The sequence below is a fragment of the Tiliqua scincoides genome, chromosome 8 (assembly GCF_035046505.1).
Source record: "Tiliqua scincoides isolate rTilSci1 chromosome 8, rTilSci1.hap2, whole genome shotgun sequence".
In the NCBI taxonomy this organism is placed as follows: Eukaryota; Metazoa; Chordata; class Lepidosauria; order Squamata; family Scincidae; genus Tiliqua; species Tiliqua scincoides.
Window position 1 is genome coordinate 3,406,988 of NC_089828.1, and position 27,617 is coordinate 3,434,604.

Here is a 27,617-nt window from a genome sequence, read left to right on the forward strand (position 1 = left end):
ACACAGTGTCAAATCTAGGAAGAAACTGGCCTGTTACAGTAGCTCTTTGGTGGCGTGTGGATCTGCTAACCGTGAAGGAGTGTATAGGAGCTCAGGGACACAGCTGCGGGGCTACAGCTGCTGCAGATGTAAGTTCTGGTCCACACAGGACACTTTCCGTTCTAGTGGGAGCCTAAATATGATGGTGCTGATTTTCTGCAATGATTTTCTATATTTAAAATATTTTAGAGAGATATGGGAGTGTGTTTTCCATATGACTGTATCTAGCTGCCAACACCACACAGATAGGTAGACGTGGGCTCTGCAGTAGGTCTGGGCTCCAAATAGCGCTCTGGCTGTTGCCACCCTCTCCGTGTCCTGTTTCACCCTCTCCCTTTGGAAAGGGGACAACAGAAACTTTGTGCCCCATGATAAAATTGTTGTCTTAGAGGCTCTGGCTATTGCTTCTGGCTTGCAGCAATGAATATTTAGCAGTATGTCTATGGTCATGAGCAGTGGCCTAGCTGGACACACCATGAACACACCTGGCACCTGAACACACCATGCAAGCAGCCCCTGACTCCCTTTGGAGCCATTCTGGGTGGGGAGAGCAAAACAGAGGCATTCGCCTCCCTTGCATTGAATGTTCAGGCACCTGCCAAACTTAGTGCAGTGCTTCTCAATGTTTGTCCTCCGCCCTACCACGTCACATGGTTCACCTATTTGAAGTACCACCAGAAGTAACTGGTGATGACATCATCACCAGTTACTTCTGGGGAGGTCAGATGTGATGCAACAAACATCGGTAAGATGTTCAGGGTGGACAGGAGGGCTTTTTTGAGCACAGAAAAGCATGCTTTGGAGCTCTGCCTGCTGAGCCAAGCCTCCCACCACTGTGTCACATTCCTGGCCTTGTGCGCAACGGGTCCCGTGAGTACCACCAGACACCACCTCAAGTACCACTGGTTGAGAAACACTGACTCAGTGCTTCACACACACCCCTCTAGCTACGCTCCTGGCTCCTTGCCACAGGATGTGGTGATGGCGACTGGCCTGGACACCTTTAAAAGGGGATTGGACAAGTTTCTAGAGGAAAAATCCATTACGGGGTACAAGCCATGATGTGTACGTGCGACCTCCTGATTTTAGAAATGGGTTATGTCAGAATGCCAGATGCAGGGGAGGGCACCAGGATGAGGTCTTTTGTTATCTGGTGTGCTCCCTGGGGCATTTGGTGGGCCGCTGTGAGATACAGGAAGCTAGACTAGATGGGCTTATGGCCTGATCCAGTGGGGCTGTTCCTATGTTCTTAACTACAATTCCCAGGAAGCCTTGCAGGTCTCTTGTTATCTGGTGTGCTCCCTGGGGCATTTGGTGGGCCGCTGTGAGATACAGGAAGCTGGACTATATGGACCTATGGCCTGATCCAGTGGGGCTGTTCTTATGTAAGACTGAAGGTGGTACAGAACCCTCTTGGCAAACAGCTTTGAATAGGTTAGAACCCCAGCCTATGCCTGTCTGCTCAAAAGTAAGTTCCACTCTAGTCCATGGAGCTTACTCCCAGGTAAGCGTGGGTAGGATGGCAGCCTGAATCCTCTAGCCTTGGCGAATCCTTCCTTAAGCCAGTCAGGTTGCCATTCTAGTCCCACTTTCCCCGAGAGTAAGCTCCACTGAACACTGGGACTTGCTTCTGAGTAGACAAGCACAGGCTTGTGCTCTCAGGGCCTTCAAACTCCTGACCTGCCTAAGGTGACAATCCTAGCCACACTTTCCAGTCATTATAACGGGGTTTACTTCCCAGTAGACACATGCATGGAACTGGGTTTTTAAGACTGCCATCCTCTCCACCCTTTCCTGGGAGGAAGCCCCATTGAGCAGAATGGGACTTACTTCGGAGTAGACACATGCATGGCCCTGGCCTCTTGGGCTGCCACCCTTTCCTGGGAGTGAACCCCATGGACTGCAGAGGGGCTTGCTTCAGAGTAGACAGGCCTGGGCTTGGTGCGGCCCCGGGCTGCCTTGGGGAGGGCTGAGCGCTGCCGCGCCAAGGCGCAGGGCGGCCGCGGCCAGGCAGGGGGCGGGGAGGCGCGGCGCTGGGCAGGGGCTGCTGCTTCCTCCTCCTCCTCCTCCGCTCCGCCCCTCCACTCCGCTCCGCCGCGGGCCCCCTCCCTGGCGAACTGAGCGCGGCGGGGATGCGCGGGCAGCGTCCCCCGGCCGGGCAGGAGCAGCGCCAGCGCCGAGCGGAGCCCGCAGCAGCAGCAGCGCCCGAACAAAGCGCGCCTCCCCGGCACAGCAGCGGCAGGAGGCTGCCCATGGCCGCGGCGCGCGCCCGGAGGCTGCGCTGCCCTTCCCCGCCGGGGGAGCCCGGCCTGGCCGGCCAGCGGGGCTGAGCCGGGGCCGCGGAGGCGGGAGGGAGGAGCGCTCGGCGGGGCGCCCGGGACGAGGCTCCGGCAGTGCAGGCAGACCCCCTCCGGGGGCCCCGAGCGTGGAGGGCTCCCCGCGTGGGGGAGCGCAGGCTGGAGCCCGGGCGCTCCGGGGGTCAGGCTGGTGGGGGGCGCCGAGCCAGGGGGTGGGGCATGGCTGGCCGAAGCCGGCGCTCCTGGCTCAGCGTGCTGCTGGGACTGGTGCTGGGCTTCATCCTGGCCTCGCGGCTCATCCTGCCCCGGGCCTCGGAGCTGAAGAAGGCCGGGCAGCGGCGCAAGGCCAGCCCGGACGGCTGCCGGCTGCGCGGGGAGTCCCGGGGGGCTCTGCTGTGGCGCCCGCAGGACCCGGCCGGGGAGCGCCCAGCTGGCGGCCCGCCCGCCAAGAACTTCCTCTTCGTGGGGGTCATGACGGCGCAGAAATACCTGCAGACCCGCGCCGTGGCGGCCTACAGGTGAGGACCTTGCCCTGCTTGGGGGGCCCATCTGCAGGCACCCATCAGTTGGCTGTCTCCTGCCCTGCCCTGCCCTGCCAGCCTGCAGTTCACTTCCAGCCTACATTTCCTCCACGCCACAAGTGGGGTCGGGGTACCCCAAGCCACCCCATTGCGTGGCACGCCTTCCTCACTGCTGACTGATCTGGGCTCCTGGTGCTCGGGGAGAGATTCCCCCGCCAGCCTTGTTCTAGCCTCTCCCGCACCATCCAGGGCTTGTCTGCTCCTGTTCTTTATTCCTCTGTCGAGGCATGAGAGCCACTCCTCCTCTGCTGCCTTTTGTCAAAGAGAATTTTGTCCCTCCGATTGGGAACTGCTGCTTTAAGTTCAGTGCAGACCCCCCCCCCGCCCGTGCCCACAGCTCCCTTTCACTTGCTCTCTGTACAAGACAATTCTGTTGCCTGTCAGAAGCGCTACACACCTTCCTTCTCCAGGTGGCAAGGGGGACTGAGATCTGTGGAGGGAGTGGGGAGATGTGCTAGGCAGTTTTTTTCCTTTGTATATACAGCTAGCTTTCCATTTGTTAAGAAGATGAAGGCTTGTGTTAAGGAAAGAAGGAAGGGGCTCTTGCTGTATGTCTCCCTCCCCCTAAGCATGTCAAGTCTGGGGGTTGGGTGGGTCTGACTGCATACCTGCTGTTGCTGGTGCTGACAGATGGGAGGGGGGCTTGTCAGGACTGAGGGGGCCTTCTCTGTGTCCTGGTGTCTTAAGTGCTTTCCAAGCAATCTCTGCTTATGTGATCAGTATCCTAAAAGTTGTTGGAAAGGAGCTCATGGGTGCACGGCCCTTATTTGAGGCTTAATACCCCACCCCTTCTCTTGACTCATCTTTTAGTCTTGTTTCCTGGGTGTATATGCAGTGCTGTTTAATGGGAGGGGGGAAGTTCCCCGCTATCCCATTTGCACTCCCAAAGCTGGAAGGTTGCTTACTGTGATGTTCTGTAAGGCTGTTCGTGGATGTCTGCCTTTATGATGGGCAGCGTGTGTGTGGGGTGGAAAGCTCTTAGGTTTAGGGTTAGGGTTAGGACTAGGTTCAGTTAGGTTACTGAAGGTGTCTGTTGGTGGATGCCAGACTATCAGCTGTCAGTGGGCATATGAAAGCACGATGCTTATGTCAAATCAGTCTAACTCCCTATTGTCTGCACCGACTCCCCACAATTTCAGGCTCAGATAGGGCTTCCCTAGCCCTACATAGAGATAATGGAGCAAACTGGTGACCTTCTATATGTAAATCAGGTCTGCAACCACTGAGCTTCAGTGGAGTAATGCTGAATTAGACCATGCTCCTCCCTTGGAATAATGCTGAATTAGAACCATTGGCCCACCTAGCTGTGACTGGCAGTGGCTTCTCCTTGTGTGCTTCTGTCACCAAACTCCTCAAGCTTTGGTCCTCACTGTAATGTTGACCTGCAGTGCAGTACTTGGGTTTTGGCAGCCATTCACTTATATGGAGAAATGAATGGTAGATGCTCAAGGACACCAGTCACTTTAGACTTGTTTTTTGGAGGGGGGGGGGGGCTAATCCATTCAGAACCCAAGCAACTCCTGCCTGTATGGCATTGCTTCCTGGTTCTGTTTCTTGGGCACACCAGCACATAACGGAACATTGGCCATGTTGAGTCTTTGATTATATTGATTCGTCTTCAGTGCAAGATGTGTTTGGGGCTTGCTGCACCATCAGCCTTCCCCAAAAAGGAAGGATGGGTGCTATACATCAGAGCAAAATCAATTATGAGAGCAAAAATGGTGCCTTGTGATGCTTGACTGGCATTATAGTGAGGTGAGGTGGAGCATTTGCTTCAAGGGGTACGTTTATTAAGGTGGCACAATCTGCCACTCCTCTCTTGTTGCACTTTGCCATCAGCAGCCACCCGCAGCTTTCTGCAGTGCTGCTTCTACCCTGCCACGCAGAGAACCCCAGCAGAGACCAGCAATACCTGTGCCAGCAGCTCTCTGCGCATGTATGCCAGACCGGCTGAGTGGGGGAAATCCAGGAGAAGTGAGTGGGGTGTTTTTGCTGTGCCTCTCTGACTGGACATCAGCAGACAACACCTCCTTCCCTCCTCCTTCCTGGATGAACGACAGCACCTCCCAGAGTTCCTTTCCATGTGAGCAGCCAGATTTGCATTGATAGGATGCTCTGCTTGGCGTTCTTCATCATCCAGCACCCTTCATTCTAGAACTAGCCTGGCCAAGACAGAGGATAATGGAGTGGCCCTGCAGTAGCCATTGCTACCTCTCTGCACTGAGCATGCGCCTTGCCACTCTCTTGGCCAAATCTGGACCCCCTGAGATAAATGGCTTGAGGCAGGATGAGCTGCTGGTGAAGGGCTTGCTGGCTCACTCTCTGGGTGAGACCCTGCCAAGAGAGAGGGTAAGTGAGCATACCTCCAGCAGCCACCATCTCCAGGCTGAGCTGGTCGTCATTACTCCCAAACCCAGTAGTCTCTTCCTTCTTCTCCACGTTCTCCAGGAAGCGTATAGAGAGACAAGGCAGGGCAAGAAACTGTGGGCCACCACCTCTCTCCTCTTCCATATACCAGCAGGAGAAAAGAGGTGCTTGGTGGTAGGCTGGTGGGGGAAGAAAAGGAAGAAGGCATTAACACAGGCACAAAACAAAGCCAGCCAGAGGGATGGGCTGCTTCCCCTCCATCTAGGCTTGAGCTGGCATGGCTGCAATCAGCCAGCAATTTAAGATGCTCCTTCCCAGCGGATCACTTATGTGGCACCGATTAAGCACCCTTGTTCTTGATGAGTTTCGAAACAGCTAATGACCCTGTACTGAATTATAACTTTTGGCAAGGATTCTGGCACAAATGAGTCCATAATTGAAAACAGCGTGTTTTCTTTTTTTTTTTCCTTTCTAACAGACTGGAAGCTTTTAAATGTCATTGATTGGGAAATTGTTTGGTTCCCCACCCCCACCCCTCACCCCACTCCGTACAGAGAGGAAAAGACAGACTTATAGAGAAGCAATAACTGCTGGCTAAAGATTTTTTTCATGAACCTGAAATTGTGATGATGAAAATGAGGATTTCCATCTTTACGTCAATATGCTACAAGACTATTCACAGTGCTGTGCATAGAAACCTGAAGCTGCCTTAGTCTATCTAGCAGTGCTGGACACTGTGACTGTCAGTGGCTCTCCCTCCACGATCATCAACTGGAGATGTCCACGGTTGAAGGTGCAACCTATTCTTGCAAGCTGTGCGCTCTACCGCTGAACTTAAACTCTTCTAGTGGCCTGTATTAATACTCGATGGGGCCCATCAGGCAGCCTGTTACCGCCTGTCTACCACTGAAGTTTTCTTTAGGATTTACTGGCCCTGTGGCATGTTCTGGTTCTTTGGACATATACCTGTAGACCTGAACAGCGCAGCAGATCAGCCCCATGTCCTAGGTCCACATCACCTGATCCTCCTCACTTCCTGCACCCCAAGATAAATGTTGCATCGTTCAGTTGCTGCTCCCTCTTCAAATGATTTTTTATGTTTCTCGTTAAAGTGCTATTTGTCATCTTATCATTTGGAGGCGCAAGAAGCTGCCTCTCACTGAGTCCATCTAGTTTAGTATTGCCTGCATGAGCTGGCAATAGCTGTCTAGGTTCTTCCAGCACAGCGTGGAGATGCTGCCAGAAATATAACCCGGAACCTTCTACGTGCAAAGCTAGTGCTCTGTTGTTGAGTTGCAGCCCCGTTCCCGGGTGTGTGGTACTGCAGTAAATGCCTTCCTCTCTCCATCCCACCTCCTTAGTCTTCTTGGTTTGATCAGTAGTGTAGTTGAAACCACTTCATCTTTTTTCCCCAAAGGACAACCACATTATGTAACTCTTTTTAACGTCAAGTTTTTAGAAAGCACAGTCGGGAGATAGTTAGATGATTGTTGAAGAGCCACAGGGGACAAATGGATACAACTCTTCTTTCAAAGAAATATAACTGTCAGAATATGACCACACAGACCAGTGTGTGGTTGGTCTGTGGAACTCATTGCCACAGGATATGGTGATGGCATCTGGCCTAGATGCCTTTAAAAGAGGATTGGACCAATTTCTGGAGGAAAAATCCATTACGGGTTACAAGCCAAGATGCGTATGTGCAACCTCCTGATTTTAGAAATGGGCTATGTCAGATGCAAGGGAGGGCACCAGGACGCAAGTCTCTTGTTACTGTTGGTCGCTGTGAGATACAGGAAGCTGGACTAGATGGACCTATGGCCTGACCCAGTAGGGCTGTTCTTATGTTCTTATGACCTGAGCCAGCTAATGTTCGCAAGAACAAGCGCAAATGGCTTTCTCCAGGGTGGCATGCCTTACTTCTGTCCTGTTCGCTATATGTGGGGAGCGTAAGTGCCTTGTGTGCTTTTCTTCCCATAGGGAATGTCTTGAGCAGGGAAAGCACATGTCAGTACCCAGAGCTGCAGTTTTAAGATTTTTTTGCACAAGGAAATGCTTCTTGCATCTGCCTCTTCGTCATGCAATTCCAACAATCTGATTCTGGGAATCCTTCTGCTAATCAGCTCATGATTTGCATATGAAGGTGCCCTATCCTTAATTAGACCATTGGTCCATCTTGCTCAGTCTTTGACTGCACTGGTGCAGCTCTCTAGTGTTGAAGATGGAGGTATTTTGCAGCCCTGACTGGAAATGATTGAACCTAGAACCTTCTGCATGCAAAGGATGTGCTCAGTCACTGAGCTGTAGACCCTGCTCTTGGATCACAGTTGGCTTTTTGTCACAGAAGGTTCCCATGTGAAGGAAAAGCAGTCAGAGGAAGGGTTGCAAGTGACTAGGTAGAGGCTGGCTGGATCAGACCATGATATCCTTGGGCACTTCCAAGCAGTGCATGAAGACAATAGCCCTCCTTTGTTGCTTGTTTCCTGCACCCAATTACAATTGGGTATACCATACCTGTTAGGTATGATACCTAAACGGAAATTCCAGATACAGTCTACTGTATATGGAATTTCAGTTTAGGTATCTTACCTAATAGGTCTGTCCTCCATTAATTTGTCCAGAAACTTATTTAAAAGTTTCAAAACTAGCCCTCACCACAACTTGTGGCAGTTAGTTCCAGCATGAGGTTGTGCAGATGGGGGAAAGTTTGTTGGTCCCAAACCAACTGTCGACCAGCTTCAGTGGATGATTCCAAGGTGGAGTTAGTATTATGAGAGAGAGAGAGAGAGAGAGAGAAGGCGCAATCTTCATTCTCCCTCTGATGTGTGGGCTGAGTTCCAGACCACCTTCTTTTGTGTGTTTCTTGTCTCCAGCTTGGTAAGCTCTGATGTGGGCAGACAAAGAAGCCTGCTGGGCTGGCAGTGCCTGGGCGGGGCAGGGAAGGCAGAATCTCCTGTGGTGCTAGGGCAGTGGTTCAAGTCCAAGAGATCCATCTCTGGGCAACCGGGAAAAAAAAAAAAAAGATGAATGAGGCAGGAGCCAAGAGTATCGATGGCAGGCAAAGAGCAAAGGTAGAAGCGGAACACAAATTTGAGGACCTGGCTGACAATCACGTGCTTGGAATAAGGAGAAGGAGCAGAAGAAGTCACATTTCAAAGGAAGATGGTGCTGGGGGGAGGATTGTAGTTAAATGTCTTAGGGCGCAATCCTAACCAACTTTCCAGCATTGACCTAGCTGTGCCAATGCATCCTGCAGTGGGGAGGCAGTCAAAGGGGCCTCCTCAAGGTAAGGGCATGTTTGTTACCTTACCTTGGGGCTGCATTGCGGCAAGGTTAGTGATGGAAAGCTGGTTAGGTTTGTGCCCTTAGTTTGCCTGAAAATTTAGGGTTCTGGTAGGAAGGCAGTGATTGATCTTGGAGTGCAGCATGGCCTGAGAGGTGATCTTCCTCGCCCCCGCTACCCTTTTCTCCCAAGCAGACATAGGCAAAAAGGCTCTTTAAGTTCCTCCTCCCCAAAGCTGATAGTAACAGAGACCCTGCCAGAGTTGCCCTGGTGCACCTCAGCTGCTTACTACCACTGGTGAACAAATAGGAGTGAGCCGTTGAGGGAGGACGAGGGTGCGCTCTGCCGGAATCTCTGTTGCTGTTCATACACACATGCAGGGGTATGTCTGAGGCTGGCTTTCTGGAATTCTGGGCTTGCTCTGAGAACATCAACAAAGCAGGGAAGCTTCTCTGCGTGGCACAAATGAGGAGAGTTTTGGATGTGTTCCAGGGCATGCACTCATGTGGGGCAATGGTGCCCTGAGTCTTATTTTTATAATACCATTTTTAACTGTGCGGAGCACTTCATGTGTATTAATCTTGGAGTAGTAAGGTAAGGTAAATATAATTATCTTCATTGGAAAGTCTGAGAGGCTTGCTTGAGCTCACCTGCTAAGTTTTTAGCAGGGAGCAAGTATTGAAGACAAGGAAGGCCTAAGTCAGTGGCATAGCTAGAGGGGGTGCAAAGCACTAAGTTTTGCAGGGAGCCTCAGTACAGTGTGCAAGCGGCCCATCCCCTTTGAAGCCATTCCAGGCAGTGGGAGCAAAACAGAAGTGTCCGCCCCCTCCAAAGGGGAGGAGGAGGGGCTGCTTGCATGCTGTGGTGAGGCTCCCTGCAAAATTTAGTATTTGCACCCCTCTAGCTACACTACTGGCCTAAGTCATAGCTCAGTCGTATAGAGTGCAATCCTATGCACGCTTCCCTAGTCAGCTTTATGGAGATTTGAACTCGGGTTCTCCACAGCCATAGTCTGATGCACTAACCACTATGCCACACAGGCACATGAGTGAGTTGAGAGCCCACCCTTAAAGGTGAGGGTCGTGTGCAATCTCCTGTGCAGCATACGTACTTTTAGAAAAGGTTCCCCAAGGCAGGAACTTTGAGAAACGGCTGCCTTTGCACAGTACAACTGGGCGTCTGTCCTGCCTGCCTCACTGTCATGACTTGCAGTTAATCTTTCATGATGTGGGGAACAAGTAAGGCAATTAATTGGCTTTCTGTGAAGGGAAGTCATTAAATGGGAGTAGCTGGGAGAACCTAATCTTGCCACTTTATCAGATGAATCTTTTCTGGGGGCAGGGAGTGGGGGCATTGCTGCCTCCTTCAAGATGAAAGTAGCTTTACAGGGACGGATAAAAAAACCGTGGGATGCTCAGCCACGGATTATGGAGGATTCTGTTTTAAAACTGTTTAGAATTTGGATGCCAAATTGATCAGAAGTTCTGGCTCCCGGGGCTTGGTGGTAGGGAAGAAAGAGGAGGCATGTCTTGGTTCTGCTTTAGTGCTGGGAGTGGCCAGGAACTTATTTCATAGATGCGACCGCTGAGGAATGAATGAAGGATTCTTTTGTCTGGTTGCTTACTGTGAAACCAGAGGTGTGTCTGTCTTGCTTTAAGAGTAACTGGCAAGGGTAAAGAAAGGGCAAAGGGATAGATACGCATTTTCTTTCTTCTCTGAAAATATAATTGGGGAAGAACAACTAGGAAAAAGAAGGGATGCCAGTGTGCTGTTACTCTCTTTGTTTCTCCCTCGAAGGAGAGAGCAGCCCTTTCCTCATCAGACTATTGTCTAACCTTGCTTTACAGTCCCAGGTTCTGGACCTTTAGATTGCATTTCATTCCAGTTTCAAAGTAGCTTCACCCTGAGGGAAGGATTGCTTTCTGGATTTGATCTGAAGAGGGAACCTTGTCTCAGCCTTGAGGGTTTGAGGAAGAATTAGACTGGGATCTTAATGGGTGGGGTACTTCAAGCAAGTGGTGTGCCCCGCATCTGCTGCCTGGCCTCGTGGTTGAGCCAGTACTGTCAACCCTTGCCTCTGGAGCGCTTGGCCTGCTCTGAATACCCTCAGCCTGGAGAGCAGAGCTGGGCCTTCTGCTCATCAGGCTTCGGGTTCCAGATTTTAGAGCTAGACTAGAGTATGATCCTGGACTGAGCCTGAGGGACTCATCCTCCAGGTTCCAAAGGCCACTCACACCCCTTGTTAAAAATGAACGCTTGCAGCCACAGTTTGATCCTGCCCCTTCTTAGTTGGCCTTCTCAATAAACTGTGTTGACCTGCTCACTAAAATGCTGCCATGATAGATGGAAGCATGTCAACTAGCTTGCTTCGTCAGCCACCTCTCCTTTTAGGAGTCAAATTTGAACATGCCCACTCAGTTTCTAAGAAGCTCACCAGATCCTGTGTGTACATCTGGACCAACACTTTTCAACCAGTGTGCCATGGCACATTGGTGTGCTGCGAAAGGTTTGCAGGTGTGCCACAGTTTTTTGGAGTGCAGTGGTTGAAAATAGTTGAAGAACTCTTCCAGGTTCTGCAGCTCTGTTTCTAGGCCAGCAGTCTGTAGTAACAAGTTGTCCATCCCTCTTCCTTACTGGTAGAACCTGCAGAGCAAAAGGGACAGATAGTTCAATTACTGCAGACGGTTGCCCTAAAAATAGAACTGCGGAACTCACAAGAGGCGAAGACCATAGTGTGCCATGAGTGGTTGGTTGGCAACCTTCAGTCTCGAAAGACTATGGTATAAGCCTACAGCACCCGGTATTCCAAGGCGGTCTCCCATCCAAGTACTAACCAGGCCTGACCCTGCTTAGCTTCCGAGATCATGGTATAATCATGGTATCTGATTATGTCAGAATGCCAGATGCAAGGGAGGGCACCAGGATGAGGTCTCTTGTTATCTGGTGTGCTCCCTGGGGCATTTGGTGGGCCACTGTGAGATACAGGAAGCTGGACTAGATGGGCCTATGGCCTGATCCAGTGGGGCTGTTCTTACGTTCTTAAGCCTACAGCACCCGGTATTCCCAGGCGGTCTCCCATCCAAGTACTAACCAGGCCTGACCCTGCTTAGCTTCTGATAGAAAAAGTTGAAAATTGCCGATCTGGAAGGCAGATCAGTTAAATAGATCAGATCCGTTAGTTAAATAACTGCACTTTGTTCTATTAGGCTTCAGGTTAAAATATTATTATAAAAATAAAATGTTTTCTTTATTTCCTATCCGATTTGCTTGTTGTCCAGCTCCTTAAAATGGTTTGAGTTAGAAAATGGACAGAAGAAACCATTTTGTGCTTCCTTGATTTGCATTTAAGTTTGTATTCATGCGGGCAACCAAGATAATTTTTCCAGCTCCTCTGAAATAACTTTTTCAGATCCTCTGAGATTGATACAAAGCCCCTCCTCTACCCATTTTTCTAAATGAATCTGTAGTTTAAATGTGTGATTTTAAAAAAAGAAATCTTATGTATGAACATTTAAAATTCCACAGGTTGCGTAAAACAGCCAGACTTTTCGCCTCTTAATGCGTGAACAGATCCGTTTCTTGTCTGAAAACATCAGTGAGTTCCCAGTATAAAATGTCAAGGGTGCCTTTTAAGGAACTCTTCATTTTCACACCTCAGGAGTGTTTTCAGATCAGATTCTGTGCACAGATTATGCCTGGAACAAAGATACCTCACATGAATAAAAATGTGAGACCTCAGAGCAGGGAAGGAATAAAATCATCCAGTGACTGAGCAGAGTCGTCCTTTTCACACCTCCTCCTGCCAAAAACACACTTTTTTTGTTGGTGGCAATTTGAGGAAAGAATCCTGGATAGTTTGGAGTTTGTGGCTTTGAAAGCCCAAGTGTGAAGCCTGAATGTGTGCCTTGGTGATAATTGTCCCCTGGGTGACGGAGTTTGGGGGGTCTGGCTGGAAAGAGGCGTCCCGTGGCATACTTGTGTTATGGGGGCAATGGCTGTCTGGTACCATCTAGTTTAACTTGGTTCTGTCATTGCTGAGAATTTCTTCAGCCACTGGTGTACCCCTATCCCCTCCACCAGCTATTTTTTTCCTCCTTCTTAGAAGGCTTTCCGATGGCCAGGGGTTGTAATAATAAAACGGAGTTGGGCTTGGAGACCTGGCTTCTCCCTAGATCACTTTATAAAGAATTGCTGTGTAGAATTTGCCACTTTCTAGTTGTTCAGTAAGGAGGCTGGTTTTAGGGACAAGGTGCATGATTTTTGCATTTTTTTTTCTGTGGCAGGGAATCCCATCTGACCATGGGCACAGTTGCTTCTTGTCTCCTGACCTTCAGAAGCATTGTAGTTGCCGCCGATCAGCCAACAAAGCATCTTCCTAACAGGTTTTGGTGTTTTGTTCTGCAGGACATGGTCCAGCACAATCCCCGGAAAGGTTGAGTTCTTCTCCAGCGAGGGCTCTGACACCTCTCTTCCCATTCCCATTGTGTCACTACCCGGCGTGGATGATTCTTACCCACCACAGAAGAAATCATTCATGATGCTCAAATACATGCACGATCACTACTTGGACAAGTATGAATGGTTCATGCGGGCAGATGATGATGTTTACGTCAAAGGGGACAAACTGGAGAACTTCCTTCGGAGTTTGAATAGCAGTGAGCCCCTCTTCCTCGGACAAACAGGACTGGGCACCACTGAAGAGATGGGAAAGTTGGCCTTGGAACCTGGAGAGAATTTCTGCATGGGGGGTCCTGGAGTGATCATGAGCCGAGAAGTGCTGCGGAGGATGGTCCCTCACATTGGAGAGTGTCTTCGGGAGATGTACACCACACATGAGGATGTGGAGATTGGGCGATGTGTCCGAAGATTTGCAGGCGTTCAGTGTGTCTGGTCTTACGAGGTACGTTGGTGAAGGGGAAAACTTTTAATATGTTGAAGCACTCTTGCTTTTTTTGTTTGTTTGTGGCAAGAAGTACTGGCTTTCTGAGAGAAAATTCACATTTAGGCGACACAGTCATCAACAAATCTGTTTTTGTTTTGAAAGTCATGAATGTTTTGAAAAGTTGGGCTGAACATTTGTATTCTTCAAAGCAAGATGAACACTTGATGCTCAGCTTGCAATCAAAGCTGATGCTCAGCTTGCAAGTTTCGTTGGACCTGCAACGAAAATGTTGCATCTAATGCCCACCTCCAGGGTACTAGGAGCTATAAGAGGCCCACATAAGCCAATTCCCACATCTCCCCCCCCCCAATACTCCTGTGGTTTTTTCCCCCCTAATGGTCACCTTCATCATTCTTTGGCTCTTGGGAGCCATTGAGCATTCTAAGTCCTTGCCAGGTTACTTTTTTTCTTTTAATTTACAAACATGTTCTTTTGAGCATCTAAGAAGTCTCTTTCCCCCCCCCCCCCCCAATGCATGCCATGGTATGTAGAAACCACTTCCTTATCTGGGGTAATTCTGTTTTTAGGCAAAGATTGTTCTCCAGCCTAGTGGAAAAAAGATTTTATCATTCACCAACTGTTTCCCCCCCCCCCCCCGGAGCTTTTGCTCCTGGTTGATAAGACTGTGCTTCAGGCAAGAGTTCATTGCAGCTTAATAAGTGCCTAGATTGTCTTAAGCTTCTTAGCTTTCAGGCAAAACCCAGAGGATAACTGAAGGAGAAGCGGTAGTTTTGAAAGGTAACAACTCTGCCACTCGATAAGACTTTAAAATGAGTAATCAGAAATTCAGATAGAAAGTTTAGAAATGAAAGGAAAATTCTGGAGAATCCTCTAGGGCAATTCTGCCATGTTTGGCTTCTCTACCCACCATAGAAAATTCATCTCCAGCATTGCTAATAGAAGGACCCTGAGGTGGGCAGTCAAGAAGCTTTCAACCCAGGCAAGATCCCATGCTGAAAGCAAAATGCTTCTTTCTTTCATGGAGGGAACTTCCTCTTGTGGGTGGTTCTGGTAGAGAAAGCACTGTGGGATGCCACCGGGGCTTTTTCAGTTGTGGTGCCCACATTAGCTCCAAGGAGTCTCCTGAATGAGGAGCTTGGCATACCTCTTCTGGGAAATCAGTTCCATTTATTTATTTTATTTTTCACATTTTTATACCGCCCTTTCTCCAAAGAGCTCAGGGCGGTATACATAGCTGCTCCCCTCCTTTTGTCCTCACAACAACCCTGTGAGGCAGGTGAGGCTGAGAGAAAGTGACTGGCCCAAGGTCACCCAGGAAGCTTTGTGGCTAAGGGGGGATTTGAACCTGGATCTTCCAGGTCTAAGTCCACCTCCCAAACCACTACACCACCCTGGCTCTCCATTGCCATGGTGCCATGACAGAAAAGTCCACATCTCTCCTGCCTGCTAGCCTTGCATCTGTAGGTGAGTGGTGAAAACTTGTCTCTTTGGGAAGGTATTTGGAGTGGATTATAATAGGGCTGTAGTTGGTCTGGTTTGGGCTGGCTTTTTATGTCCCAGTGCGTGTAGAATTTCTTCCTTTTTTGATGCAGCTAGATTTCTTTTAAAGATTACGATAAGTTGTTTTAAAGTATTGTTTCTATGCTGCTTTTAATTTTAAGCTGTCCTAGAGGTCCTTTGGGACCAAACGTGTGAGATATTACAATATTGGGATGCATAAAAGCGTTTGGAGCTGTAGAATGAGGGGTGGTAAAGCGTAGGAGTTGGAGAAAGACATTTCCATGATCATCTTCTGACTATTAAAGTAAGACAGCCCATTTTTACACACACAGGGAGGTGTGAAAAAGAACTTGTCTGCTGGTAATGTGAGACTGGTAGATGCTAGTGTTCTGAAATAATTCACTATGGGCGAGTGAGAGTCTGCTAAGAAATGTCTGCCACTGGATCTGAACATAATGCAAGAGATGGCAGCAAACAGATGCCCCCGAAGTGCCATTTTGGCAGGGACCCATAATATCATTAGCTGGCAATTGCATCTCATTCAGCCAGCATCTCTGAGGAAGCAGTTCCCCCCCCCCTTTTCACTTGCAGTGTTCAGATAAATTGCACAGCTGCCCTTTGAGGTGGCTTGCTCTGCAGAAACCCAGCAGTGCCACTTTTGAAATCCTCCTGCTGTCTTGAGCGTGACCTTCATGGGCTGAAAGTGGGGAGGACAGAGCGCAAGCCCCGGCCAGCTTTCGTGAGAAGATGTGCAGTTAATCTGCTTCTACTTAGTTAGATGACCCCTCAGTTAGATGACTGCTGCTGGCTATTGAAACAGAGGGTGTCGGTGTGTATCAGGCAATGGCTGTTGAATATATTGGTCATGATCCGGTGCAGAGAAAAATAAAAGGCACTTTGCATTGTCTCTCCAATTTCCTTGAAAGTAGGTTTTCATAAGGATCCTTTGTCTTTGAATATCAGGAGCTTCCAGGATGAGTAATGTTCTTGCGTGTGAATTGGCAAAGGCTAATCTTGGCCTGCTTTGTATAATGAATTCAGATCAATGCTTAATCTCATTGTAAGGTTTTTGTTTACTAGACCACTCTGGTGCGAATGGGAGGGTCTTTTTAAGCTTGTGAAAAGCTCATGCTGGAGCTCTGCGGATTGAGCTGAGCCTTCTGCTGCTGTTTGTCGCAGTGCATTGCTGGTCCCTCTGGTGGTCCCCACCTACACCACCAGACGCCACCTCGAGTACCACCAGTGGTCCGAGTCCAACTGGTTGAGAAACACTGCTGTAGAGCTCTGGTGTCTTGAAGAGACTCTGGCCTCTCTTCTCTTCATATGAGTGCGTGTGCTCTTTTTACACGTTGAGTTTTTAAACTTGAAAGTGTTTTGTTCCTATTTTTGTATGCTAGATGTCTTCGCAGCAAGTACCTGTGAATTTTTTAAAATGTGTTTCTGAGGTTGAAAACAGAAACAAAAAGCTGGAACTCAAAGTAACCCTCAGTGCAGCTTTCAATTCCATTTCATAGACAAGAATCTTCTCTGCAGCAAGTGGCCTCAGTGCTGCGTGTCTGGTTTTTCAAACTCTTCTTTTTTCACTAACTGAAGAGGAGAAGCTGCCTTATGACTGGGATGGAAACTCTTGAGCATATCATCTCCTGCAAACCACAGGAAGCCTGCCAATATAATCCCATCCGTCAGTCTGTACCCATTCAGAATCCTTCAAGATTGCTTGTAGCCTTGGATAGTGATCTATTAGGTGCTGTTGTGTCAGGAGCTTAGAGCCAGAAACTCAAACTTCTGTATCCTTCTGCCTCTCAGAAGTAAGCCTAGAGAGTGAAGGTTGTAGCATTTCCTTAGGAGGGCAAGGAGTCCATTCATTGAAAATCTGAGGCTGGTTCTGGTTCATTGATTTTGTGTGTGTGTGTGTGTGTGTGTGTGTGTGTGTGTGTGTGTGTGTGTGTGTGTGTATATAACTCTCCTGTTCAGTTCCATTTGAAGGACTTGCTTTAAAAAGTGAACAGACTGAACCGGCTCTGATAGATTTCCAAGCAGAATCTTATCAAACTCATTTGCTTGTAGTACAATCCCATCCAATGGATTCAATATCACTTTTTAATTTGAGAAAAACTATTTAATTTTGGATTTTTAAAAGTTATTACAAACAAAATACATACTAAAAGATAATAAAATAGAAAAAAAGTTTAATCCAGCAACTAAATAGTAGATGTCTCCTTATCTTGAACTTTTGGTGCATGAGGGTTTGGGCTAATTCAACTTGAAGGTTCAGTTTTTGTTTCAGTTCACTAGAAAATTCCTCTGAAGCAGTTTTGGGTTCAGGTTTTGGTTTGACTCCTTCTGAGAATGTGAAGCCTTCCTAGGCTCTTAAGTGGTATAGTGGTTTGAGAGTTGAACTTAGCAATAAAAAATCCAGGTTCAAATCCCTGCTCAGCTTCCTGGGTGACCTTCGGCCAGTCATTCTCTCTGAGAATCACCTATCTCACAGTGTTGTGAGAACAAAAGGAGGGAACTATGTACACTGTTCTGAGGTCCTTGGAGAAAGGGTGGTGTAAACATATAAAAAATAAATATTAAAATTAAGTGCCATATTTTGCATCCAGCAGTGCCCAACCAGCTCTTGACCAGGGCATGAAGACAGTTAAGAGTGCAAAGTTAATGACCAGCTTATAATTATTTGGCGTTAGAAGGCAAGAAATGCCTATTGAACGATCTTAGCCAATATTAGACTTGTCCTTCATGAATTTGTTGCCTGCACCAGGTGCTTGCAAGGACAAAAGGGATGACAGATGTTTCTGTATTAACATTAACAGAGGGGTGTGAAAATCCAGGTGTGAAGGAGCTTCAAAAGACATATGGAGTGGGTATAGTGGCTAGAGAGCAATGCTGTTGTTGAACATGGGGGCAACATGGAATTAGGGAATGGGGCAGAAGATGTCTGGGGTGCTTTGGGGAATGGCCAGGGACTTTATTTCCCATCCCATGTTGCCTTTCAAGCTTGATGATGTTTTTAGCTAACAAGAAATAAGGGTTGGATTCTTTTGTTGCTTATTGTTGCTCTCTGATTTTGGCAAAGGAATCTAGGCTAGGGTATTGTTGTGCTCTCCTTAATTGAGCCTTAAAGTTTCTCCAGCAGTTAATTTCCTGTGGGTAAAAGCTTATCTGAACCCCCTGTTGGTGTGAATTTTCTTGGCGGTCAGCTGGAGTCCTCTTAAAATCTTGCCAGGAATCCTGATTGCCTTGAAGGGAGAGGGATTATCTTCTTGCCCTGCTTGGGGCAAAGTGACCTTTAAGATCTCACCTCAAAAGGCCGGAGATGCAACACCAGCTGCGAATATTGCTAACGTTGTTTGAGTTTGGGAAGGCGCTTAAGCATCTCGTTGGCTTTGTGTAGCGCAAAGAGGCAAACCTTCTGCAACAGTTCAACTTATTTTCTCTGGCACTGCCCTTTGAATCTGTTTCTTGTCAAGGGATCTGTTGCATGTTTTTCAGCAGTGAATAAAACTTCACATTTTCCTTAACACTTAAGCATTAGATAAATCCAGGACCTTCCAAAGACCTTCTTGTGTCTGATGCAGAATCCACCTTCCCCTCACTTGGTGACATGCCAGCCTCTGACACTCCCTGAACTGGAAAAGGAAAAGAGGGATGGAACAGGAGAGGAAGTGTAGAGGAGAGTGTTCTCCACACTTCCTCTTCTCCCCCCCCCCCACTTTTCAATATAGGGAGTGGAAGGTGGAGCATTGAAAGAAAGTGGCAGATGGAGGTGGGTATTCTGCATCAATCTGCTGCCGGAGGCAACCACCAGTTGGTTGAACGAATGGGCCGGCCCTGGAGAACTGTTTTTTTATAACTGATCTTGCCTCGTTCAGTGTTGAAGACTCTTGGGGGAAAAAAGCCTCCTTTTTCTGAATACTTCTGCTGTAAGTATTTTTAAACATTTAAATATTTTAGTAGGCCACCATATAGTTTTCTTAATTGCTTCCAGATAGGTCAAGGGTGCTTTGCCCAAGTTGTAGAATGAAGACCGAATTATACACTCAGCAGAATTGAGTCGGGGGGGGGGGGGCTAATTCAAGTTCAAGGTTCGGATTCTGTTTCATTTCACAGGAAAATTCCTCTGAAGCAGTTTTGGGGTTCAGGTTTGGTTTGACTCCTTCTGAGATGGTTGTCTTGAAGGGTCTTCTGAGGCTCTTAAGTGGTATAGTGGTTTGGGGGTTGGACTTAGCCATAAAAGATCCAGGTTCAAATCCCCAATCAGCCATGAAGCTCCTTGGGTGACCTTAGGCCGGTCACTTTCAGCCTCACCTACCCCACAGGGCTGTTGTGAGGACAAAAGGAGGGGGCAAACCGTGTACACCACCATGAGCTCCTTGGAGGAAGGGTGTTATAAAAATGTGGTGAACAAATTTATCATGCTCCCTTTCACCCCTCTCCAATGAGGAAAAAATGCACATTTTCATAGATCTGTTTTATTTAGAGCAGCTGTGTGAATAGTTAAAAGCAAACAAAGCAGTTCTCTCCTTCCTCTCTCTTATCTGTCCAGCATCCTCCCTTTCTTTCCTAGCCGCTGCACTGCTTTTCTCCTAGGTCTTTGTGAGTTTATAGCAGCTGTCTCTATTTAGATATCTGGAGTATTGCTGACAGTTCTGGTTGCCACTTCTCAAAAAGGACGTAGCGGAACTGGAGAAGGTGCAGAAGACAGTGACCAAAATGATCACTGGGTTGGGACACCTCCCTCATGAGCAAAGGCGACAGCGTTTGGGACACTTCAGTCTAGAAAAAAGGCGTCTGAGGGAAGACATGATTGAGACATACAAAATTATGCAGGGGGTGGATAGAAAGATGTTCTTTTCCCTCTCACACAGCCCCAGAACCAGGGGACATCCACTAAAATTGAGTGTTGGGAGGGTCAGAACAGACAACAGAAAATATTTCTTTACCTAGCATGAAATTAGTTTGTGGAACTTCTTGCCACAGTATGTGGTTCTGGCCTAGATGCTTTTAAAAGGGAATTGGACTGATTTCTGGAGGAAAAGTCCATCTCAGGTTACAGTTGTGATGGGTTTGTGCAACCTCTTGGTTTTGGAAGTAGGCTCCCTCAGAATGCCAGGTGCAAGGGAGTGGAAACAGGATGCAGGTCTCTTGTTGTCTTGGTGCTCCCTGAGGCATCTGGTGGGCCACTGTGAGGTACAGGAAGCTGGACAAGATGGGTCTTGGCTTGATCTAGCGGTTCTCTTATGTTCTTAGATATGAGTAAGCAAGGAGCACAGGACAGAGTCATGCAAATGAAGCAGCAGTCTGAGTTCCTAGTTATTATTATTATTATTATTAACTTTATTTCTACCCCGTCTTTCTCGCCTTTAAAAGGGGATTGGGCAAGGTTCTGGAGGAAAAATCCATTATGGGGTACAAGCCATGATGTGTATGCGCAACCTCCTGATTTTAGAAATGGGTTATGTCAGAATGCCAGATGCAAGGGAGGGCACCAGGATGAGGTCTCTTGTTATCTGGTGTGCTCCCTGGGGCATTTGGTGGGCTGCTGTGAGATACAGGAAGCTGGACTAGATGGGCCTCTGGCCTGATCCAGTGGGGCTGTTCTTATGTTCTTAACTACAATTCCCAGGAGGCCTTGCAGGTCTCTTGTTATCTGGTGTGCTCCCTGGGGCAATTGGTGGGCCGCTGTGAGATACAGGAAGCTGGACTAGATGGGCCTATGGCCTGATCCCAGTGGGGCTGTTCTTATGCTCTTATGTTCTCAAGAGAGGGAGCCATTCTTAAGTCAAGGGGAAGGGGCACCATAGCATTGGTGCCACTACTGAGAAGGCCCTATTTCTCGCCACTGCCCCACATACCTCCCTAGGCGGCGGCACTTGTAAAAAGGCCTTCTCTGATGACCTAAGAGGACGAACCGGATTGTACGAGGGTAGGCGATCTCTAAGATACCCTGGCCCAGAGCAGTTTAGGGCTTTAAAGGTCGAAACCAGCACTTTGAATTGGACCCGGAAACAAATGGGCAGCCAGTCCGCCGGAGAAGCGGACTGACAGAGTCAAACCGCCTACCTCCAGTAACTACATGGGCCGCCGCATTCTGCACTAGTTGCAGTTTCCAAACTGTCTTCTGGCCACGGTGATTTAATTCTGTTAGACAAAGCCAAGCAGAATGCAATGCATGAAACTACTGACGGGAGTTTGACTTGGTAGAAGGCAGATTTCTGTGTCCCACCCATCACACTGAAGCCCTAATGAGGTATTTTGTTCCATATAAGCCTGGGATGAGCATGTGATGCTGCCTTTCTAAGTCAGACCACTGGTCCATCTAGTCCAGCGTTGCCTGCTTTGAGTGGTAGCAGCAGCAAGTTCTGAAGCAGGGGTCTTTGCTACCTGAGATTTCTTTTTTCTGGAGATAGTGAGGATTGCACCTGGGACCTTCAACATGCGAAACAAATGTTCCTCTGCGGACCTACAGCCCCTCTTCCTCTCCTGGCACAGGGTCTGACTGCCCGATGTGAACACTGTTTCTTGCATCCTGCAGTCCATCAGAACACTGTTGCCCATGGTGCATGGTCGTCATGTGGCTGAGTTGTGCACCTGCTGGCACGCCACTATTACACAGCTGTGTTGCTTGCACTCGTGTCTGAAACGCTGGCGCCTGCCTCCCCTGAGGTGTGATTCAGCTAAACCTATCTTGCTTTTTGCATTTTAACTGGTGATAGATCTCTGAACATGAATCGAGGAAATGGTTGTCAACTTTCACGCACAAAAACTGCTTTTAATAATAGCCTTTGTTCCGAGCCCTCCTGTCCGAATTCCTTCCTGAAAGGAAGCCTGAGGTTTTCTCCTGAACAGCAGTGAAAGTTTTCCTGAGAGAAGGAGAGCTGAACATGATGGGGACTGAGTGGCATCTCTCTGCTGTGTGAATAGCACCATCAGAGCTAATGATGTTACGCAGCATTTGGCTGTGATTGATTGCTTGGCAAAGGGACCCTGTAAAAACCTTATTTGAATGAAATGCTTTGGCTGTGCGCATTGCCTTGTCATGTCAGTGTGCAGTGCCAGAGGGGGACCTTGCACGTCCGTGCTGGAGGTTGCTGGTGGCTTTTTGAGAGTGTGTTAAGCGTGGCCCGATTGACAACTGCTATGGTAGCCTCTTTGCAAGGTATGGGGCCAAGCTTTCTAGCTAAAGCCTTGCTTTGTTGGATCCAACTGTGTGCCAACTGCCAGATAGGTACAGATTGAAACAGTCCAGCTGCCCCTTTACAACAATTGTGTCTTGAAATATTGGCCCGTAGAGTGTGTTGGCTGGAGAGAGCCAAGGATGAGCTATGGCAAGAGCTCATCACGCTAAGAGGAGGTGGGGTTTGGGGACCTGGGAACTGTCCTCTTTCCCATAGCTCCTCCTTTCCTTAAGGCTCCATCCTGACTTCCAGCTACTTTCAACATGAGGTTCAAGATCCCTAGTCCTCATAGCTCATTGCATCATCCCAGTTGTATCTTATACTTTTATTCCAGCGAACGGAGACCGTGTCATGCAGGTGTCAATGAACTCTGGGTGCCACATCACCATAAATCTCAGAGGTCTGTTGCAGACTCAGAATTGCTCCCTGCCTCCACATTCCTCTGCCTCCGCAGGCAGACCACACATATGGTTCACACGGAGGCCTCAATGGCAGCCCCGTGGCAAGGAGTGACTCTGCAAAGGCAACGGATGTACCTCATCTCTGTTTCTCTCTCTCCTATAGTTTCTTTCTTCGCGAATCTCTTTCCATCCTGAGCTCCTTGGAGGAAGAGTCGGATGTAAATAATACTACATTTGCTCTCTGCTGAACCTAAGCCCCATCTGCTCTAGATCTTCTTCTCTGTTCCATTCTTCTCTTGCCTTAGAGCAGCTTCTCTAAGGGAAGTGAGAAAGAGATGGAAGAGGCAAAGCAGCTGCCTCCTGTTTGTTGCCCCCCCCTTCATCTTGTGCAAAATGGATCTTTTGACATCACTCCCAGTGGATACGTTCCTTTCTTAGGAGCTTTTTCCGAAGGCTGGTGAAAGTATATTCCCGTAGCCCTGACATCATCATAACATCCAAAATAATTTTTGCTGCAATGTGACTGAAGGTGCAGTGTCCCTGAAGCCACACTTCTCTTTATAACTACCAAGCCATTTCTCTCCTCTTAAAATATTCTTCCTCAAAATGCACCTCTACTTTATTGTTAATCCATTAGCCAACTCCTCCATCACTGCTTTTGATTTTGGTGAGCGAGTTTTCAAAGGAACTCTGTTCTTCCATTCCTTTCCCATCGCAAATATTGAAATATTTGTTTCATTTAGAACTTGCATGTTTAGGTCAAATTCAAGTCTGTCTGTCTGTCTGTCTGTCTGTCTGTCTGTCTGTCTGTCTGTCTGTCTGTCTGTCAGAATTCAAGGTGGTTTACCTGTGGAGTCTTAAACCACCATTTTTCAGTGGGGTTTTTACAAATATATTCTGTGAATCGCGTTCTGTGAATGTGATGCTCAGCCATGGTTTTCCTTTATGAAAATAGACCACTGCGGACTTTGCACTTCCATGGTTCCTCTTACCTTTTGAGCATGTGGGGAGGAGATGTAAATCTTCTCTTCCAGGTTGTAGCAAATCACAGTTTCCCGTTTTATCCAAGGGTAAAAAATCTGTTTGTTGTAGTTTGTTAACCAGTCGGGTCTTGATTTTCCATCCTGGTTTGTCAACTGACTGTGCTTTGTGCAAAACCACTATTTCTTGCATTGAAATGAAATAACAGTTTGTTTCTGAACTGGATGCTAGTTAGACTCAAGAAAATGGTTCTTAGAAATGCTACTCCCCCTTTTTAAAAATCAAAATATTCTCAATATCTTTATTGTGACTGAAGTAGCTGAGAGCTGGGAGGTGTCCTAGCCATGTACTGGAACAGTCTGTTAAACCTGCAAGAAGATCAGCTTGAGAGGACAGTCCAATCTCACATCTGCCTTCTGACGATTTTCAAGAGGAGGTAGTGTGTGTGATTGTATCTGCTTGGCCAAAAATAACTCTGACATTCCCCTGTCTTTAAAAGTGTGGGTTTTTAGTCTGAGCATGTGTTGAGGGAGAAGAAAAGTTGTTACAATAACAAAAATACAGAGGGAGTCTTTTGCTAAGAGCCTTTGAGAGCACAGTTTATTTTTATTATTATTTGTTGCACAAGATTAGATACTGCATCCATTTCCCAACAGTACCTCGGGAAAGCAGCACATTTTCTAGGCTTGGGGAAGAATGGAAGGCATGACCAGTCCAAGATGTTAAGAGCCATGGAATCATTGGTAGTCCCAGTGGCATTTTTAGCTTATGGCTTGGTAGATTCCATAGCTATGCATAGGTCCCATAATTTTAAGAATGGTTCAGTAGGCGAACAGTTGCAAGGTGACTTCACATTGTATACTTTTGCTTGCAGTTAACGATGACTAGCAAAATGCTACTCGTTATGATAGACCAGTGGTCCCCAAACTGTGGGTCGGGACTCACTGGTGGGTCACAACCTGATTTTTGGTGGGTCGCCAAAGGGTGATGGAAAGATAACTAATTGACTCAAACCCTGAAGCTATTAAAAAATCAGATTCTATAGCTGCTAAGTACCCTGCAACTTTCTTCTACTGCTATATGGGTTTTCCAGGCAGTCTCCCACCCAGCTACTGGCCTGAGCTAGACTTGCTTAGCATCAGCAAGGTGAGGCCGCAGTTCGTGTCTTCACCAATCCTGGCAGCATCAGGTGTGAAGTAACCAAGGCTGAAAGTTAGTGGATGACCTAAGACAAACTAAGAGCCCAGTCCTATGCATAAGAACATAAGAACATAAGAACAGCCCCACTGGATCAGGCCATAGGCCAATCTAGTCCAGCTTCCTGTATCTCACAGCGGCCCACCAAATGCCCCAGGGAGCACACCAGATAACAAGAGACCTCATCCTGGTGCTCTCCCCTACATCTGGCATTCTGACTTAACCCATTCCTAAAATCAGGAGGTTGCGCATACACATCATGGCTTGTACCCCATAATGGATTTTTCCTCCAGAAACTCGTCCAATCCCCTTTTAAAGGCGTCTAGGCTAGACGCCAGCACCACATCCTGTGGCAAGGAGTTCCACAGACCGACCACACGCTGAGTAAAGAAATATTTTCTTTTGTCTGTCCTAACCCGCCCAACACTCAATTTTAGTGGATGTCCCCTGCTTCTGGTATTATGTGAGAGTGTAAAGAGCATCTCCCTATCCACTCTGTCCATCCCCTGCATAATTTTGTATGTCTCAATCATGTCCCCCCTCAGGCGTCTCTTTTCTAGGCTGAAGAGGCCCAAACGCCGTAGCCTTTCCTCATAAGGAAGGTGCCCCAGCCCCGTAATCATCTTAGTCGCTCTCTTTTGCACCTTTTCCATTTCCACTATGTCTTTTTTGAGATGCGGCGACCAGAACTGGACACAATACTCCAGGTGTGGCCTTACCATCGATTTGTACAACGGCATTATAATACTAGCCGTTTTGTTCTCAATACCCTTCCTAATGATCCCAAGCATAGAATTGGCCTTCTTCACTGCCGCCGCACATTGGGTCGACACTTTCATCGACCTGTCCACCACCACCCCAAGATCTCTCTCCTGATCTGTCACAGACAGCTCAGAACCCATCAGCCTATATCTAAAGTTTTGATTTTTTGCCCCAATGTGCATGACTTTACACTTACTGACATTGAAGCGCATCTGCCATTTTGCTGCCCATTCTGCCAGTCTGGAGAGATCCTTCTGGAGCTCCTCACAATCACTTCTGGTCTTTACCACTCGGAAAAGTTTGGTGTCGTCTGCAAACTTAGCCACTTCACTGCTCAACCCTGTCTCCAGGTCATTTATGAAGAGGTTGAAAAGCACTGGTCCCAGGACAGATCCTTGGGGCACACCGCTTTTCACCTCTCTCCATTGTGAAAATTGCCCATTGACACCCACTCTCTGCTTCCTGGCCTCCAACCAGTTCTCAATCCATGAGAGGACCTGTCCTCTAATTCCCTGACTGTGGAGTTTTTTCAGTAGCCTTTGGTGAGGGACCGTGTCAAACGCCTTCTGAAAGTCCAGATATATAATGTCCACGGGTTCTCCCGCATCCACATGCCTGTTGACCTTTTCAAAGAATTCTATAAGGTTCGTGAGGCAAGACTTACCCTTACAGAAGCCATGCTGACTCTCCCTCAGCAAGGCCTGTTCGTGTCTACTCAGAAGTAAGTCTACTCAGAAGTAAGTCCCCATTAGAGTCAGTGGGGCTTGTTCCCCACTGTGGTAAGTGTGGATAGGATTGCAGCCTATGTTTGGGACTGGGTGAGATTTGAACTGGGGCTGCCACCTTAGGCACTTTGCTCTAGCAGCGTTTGCAGAGGATAATTGGTGAACGCCACAATGTCTCCAGGCAAAGGGATGGAGCCACTGCAGAGCTGAGGACCTGGGCAAACACTGAACCAGGCGCCGCTTCATCATGTCTGAAGCATGGTCAGAATACAAACAGCCCATTTCAAAATAGCACCAAGCAGAATTGAAGTTGGTGAGCAGAGGAAAAGAAGACATGCCAGTGGTAGCGCTGAAAAATAAATAAAACCTGTGCCCCGGTCAGCTCTGTTTGGGCTATTGAGGGCCTATTCCTCCTGCAGAAATAGCCTGGTTCCTCTGGGATCAGCACAAAGGCTCCTTTGTAACCACACTGCTGCACATCTGTTTTGATATCTTAGAATGGTAGAAGCATCGACTTTTCCAAGTTTTCTTCAGGCAGGTAAATTTTGCAATGGTGTTTGTGTCATATTTTCTGCTGTCATGCGCACACCAGGCAAGGAATGGAATTTTCAGAGGGCTGTGAGGCTGTTTGGGAGAAAATGGTGAGAGCAATTCCTTGTGTCTGATCCCAGGAATTGTGCACCGGGAATCAACTGTGTATAGCAGCATTTCTCAACGTTTGTCCGCCATCGTACCACTTTGCATGGTCCACCTATTGGAAGTAGCACTGGAGGTAACTGGTGATGACATCATTGCCTGTTACTTCTGAGTTGAGAGGCCAGACACAATGTGCCAAACACCAGTAAGAGACTCAGGAAGGCTTTCTAGAGCACATGAAAAGCATGCTTTGGAGCTTTGCCCACCAAGCCAAACCTCCTATCGATGTTTGCATCACGTCACTTGTCTCACTGCAGGGCGGCAAATGTCCAGAGGTTCCACAAGTACCATCAGAAACCGCCTCAAGTACTACTGCTGGTACCTGTACCACTGGTTTAGAAACACTATGTATAGCAATTGAATAATTAGAATGTACATTGTGCCGAAACACATCTTCCTTGAGCTTTCTGCCTGCAATGAACAACATTCACAAGCACAAGTAAGCCCAATGCTTGTTGGAAGCTGAATAAATAAATAGCATAATAGCATGTTTAACCACTTTTGGTGCACCGTCTAGGTTTGTTTCCCTGTAATTAATCAATTACATGTCTAGGAAATTATGCTTAATTTAAAAAAAAGAGGATGAAGTGAGCAGGCAGCAAACAATTGCCCTTCAGCTGCTGTCTCATCAGGTGTCTCTGGAGCCAAATTCATTTCTAGCCCCAGTAAATTGATCTGTAAATTGGATTGCCTTAACGTCTTAG

The 27,617-nt window shown here is 47.9% G+C and overlaps 1 protein-coding gene across 1 annotated transcript in view; it reads left to right on the forward strand.

The window, feature by feature from the left end:
• Positions 1-2,555: 2,555 nt before the first annotated feature.
• CHSY1 (chondroitin sulfate synthase 1) overlaps positions 2,556-27,617 on the forward strand; it is an 88,761-nt gene continuing 63,699 nt past the window's right edge. Inside the window, exons 1-2 of the mRNA XM_066635910.1 lie at positions 2,556-2,854; positions 12,972-13,467. Of these exons, the coding sequence (XP_066492007.1) occupies positions 2,556-2,854; positions 12,972-13,467 (795 nt within the window). The remainder of the gene's footprint in view (positions 2,855-12,971; positions 13,468-27,617) is intronic.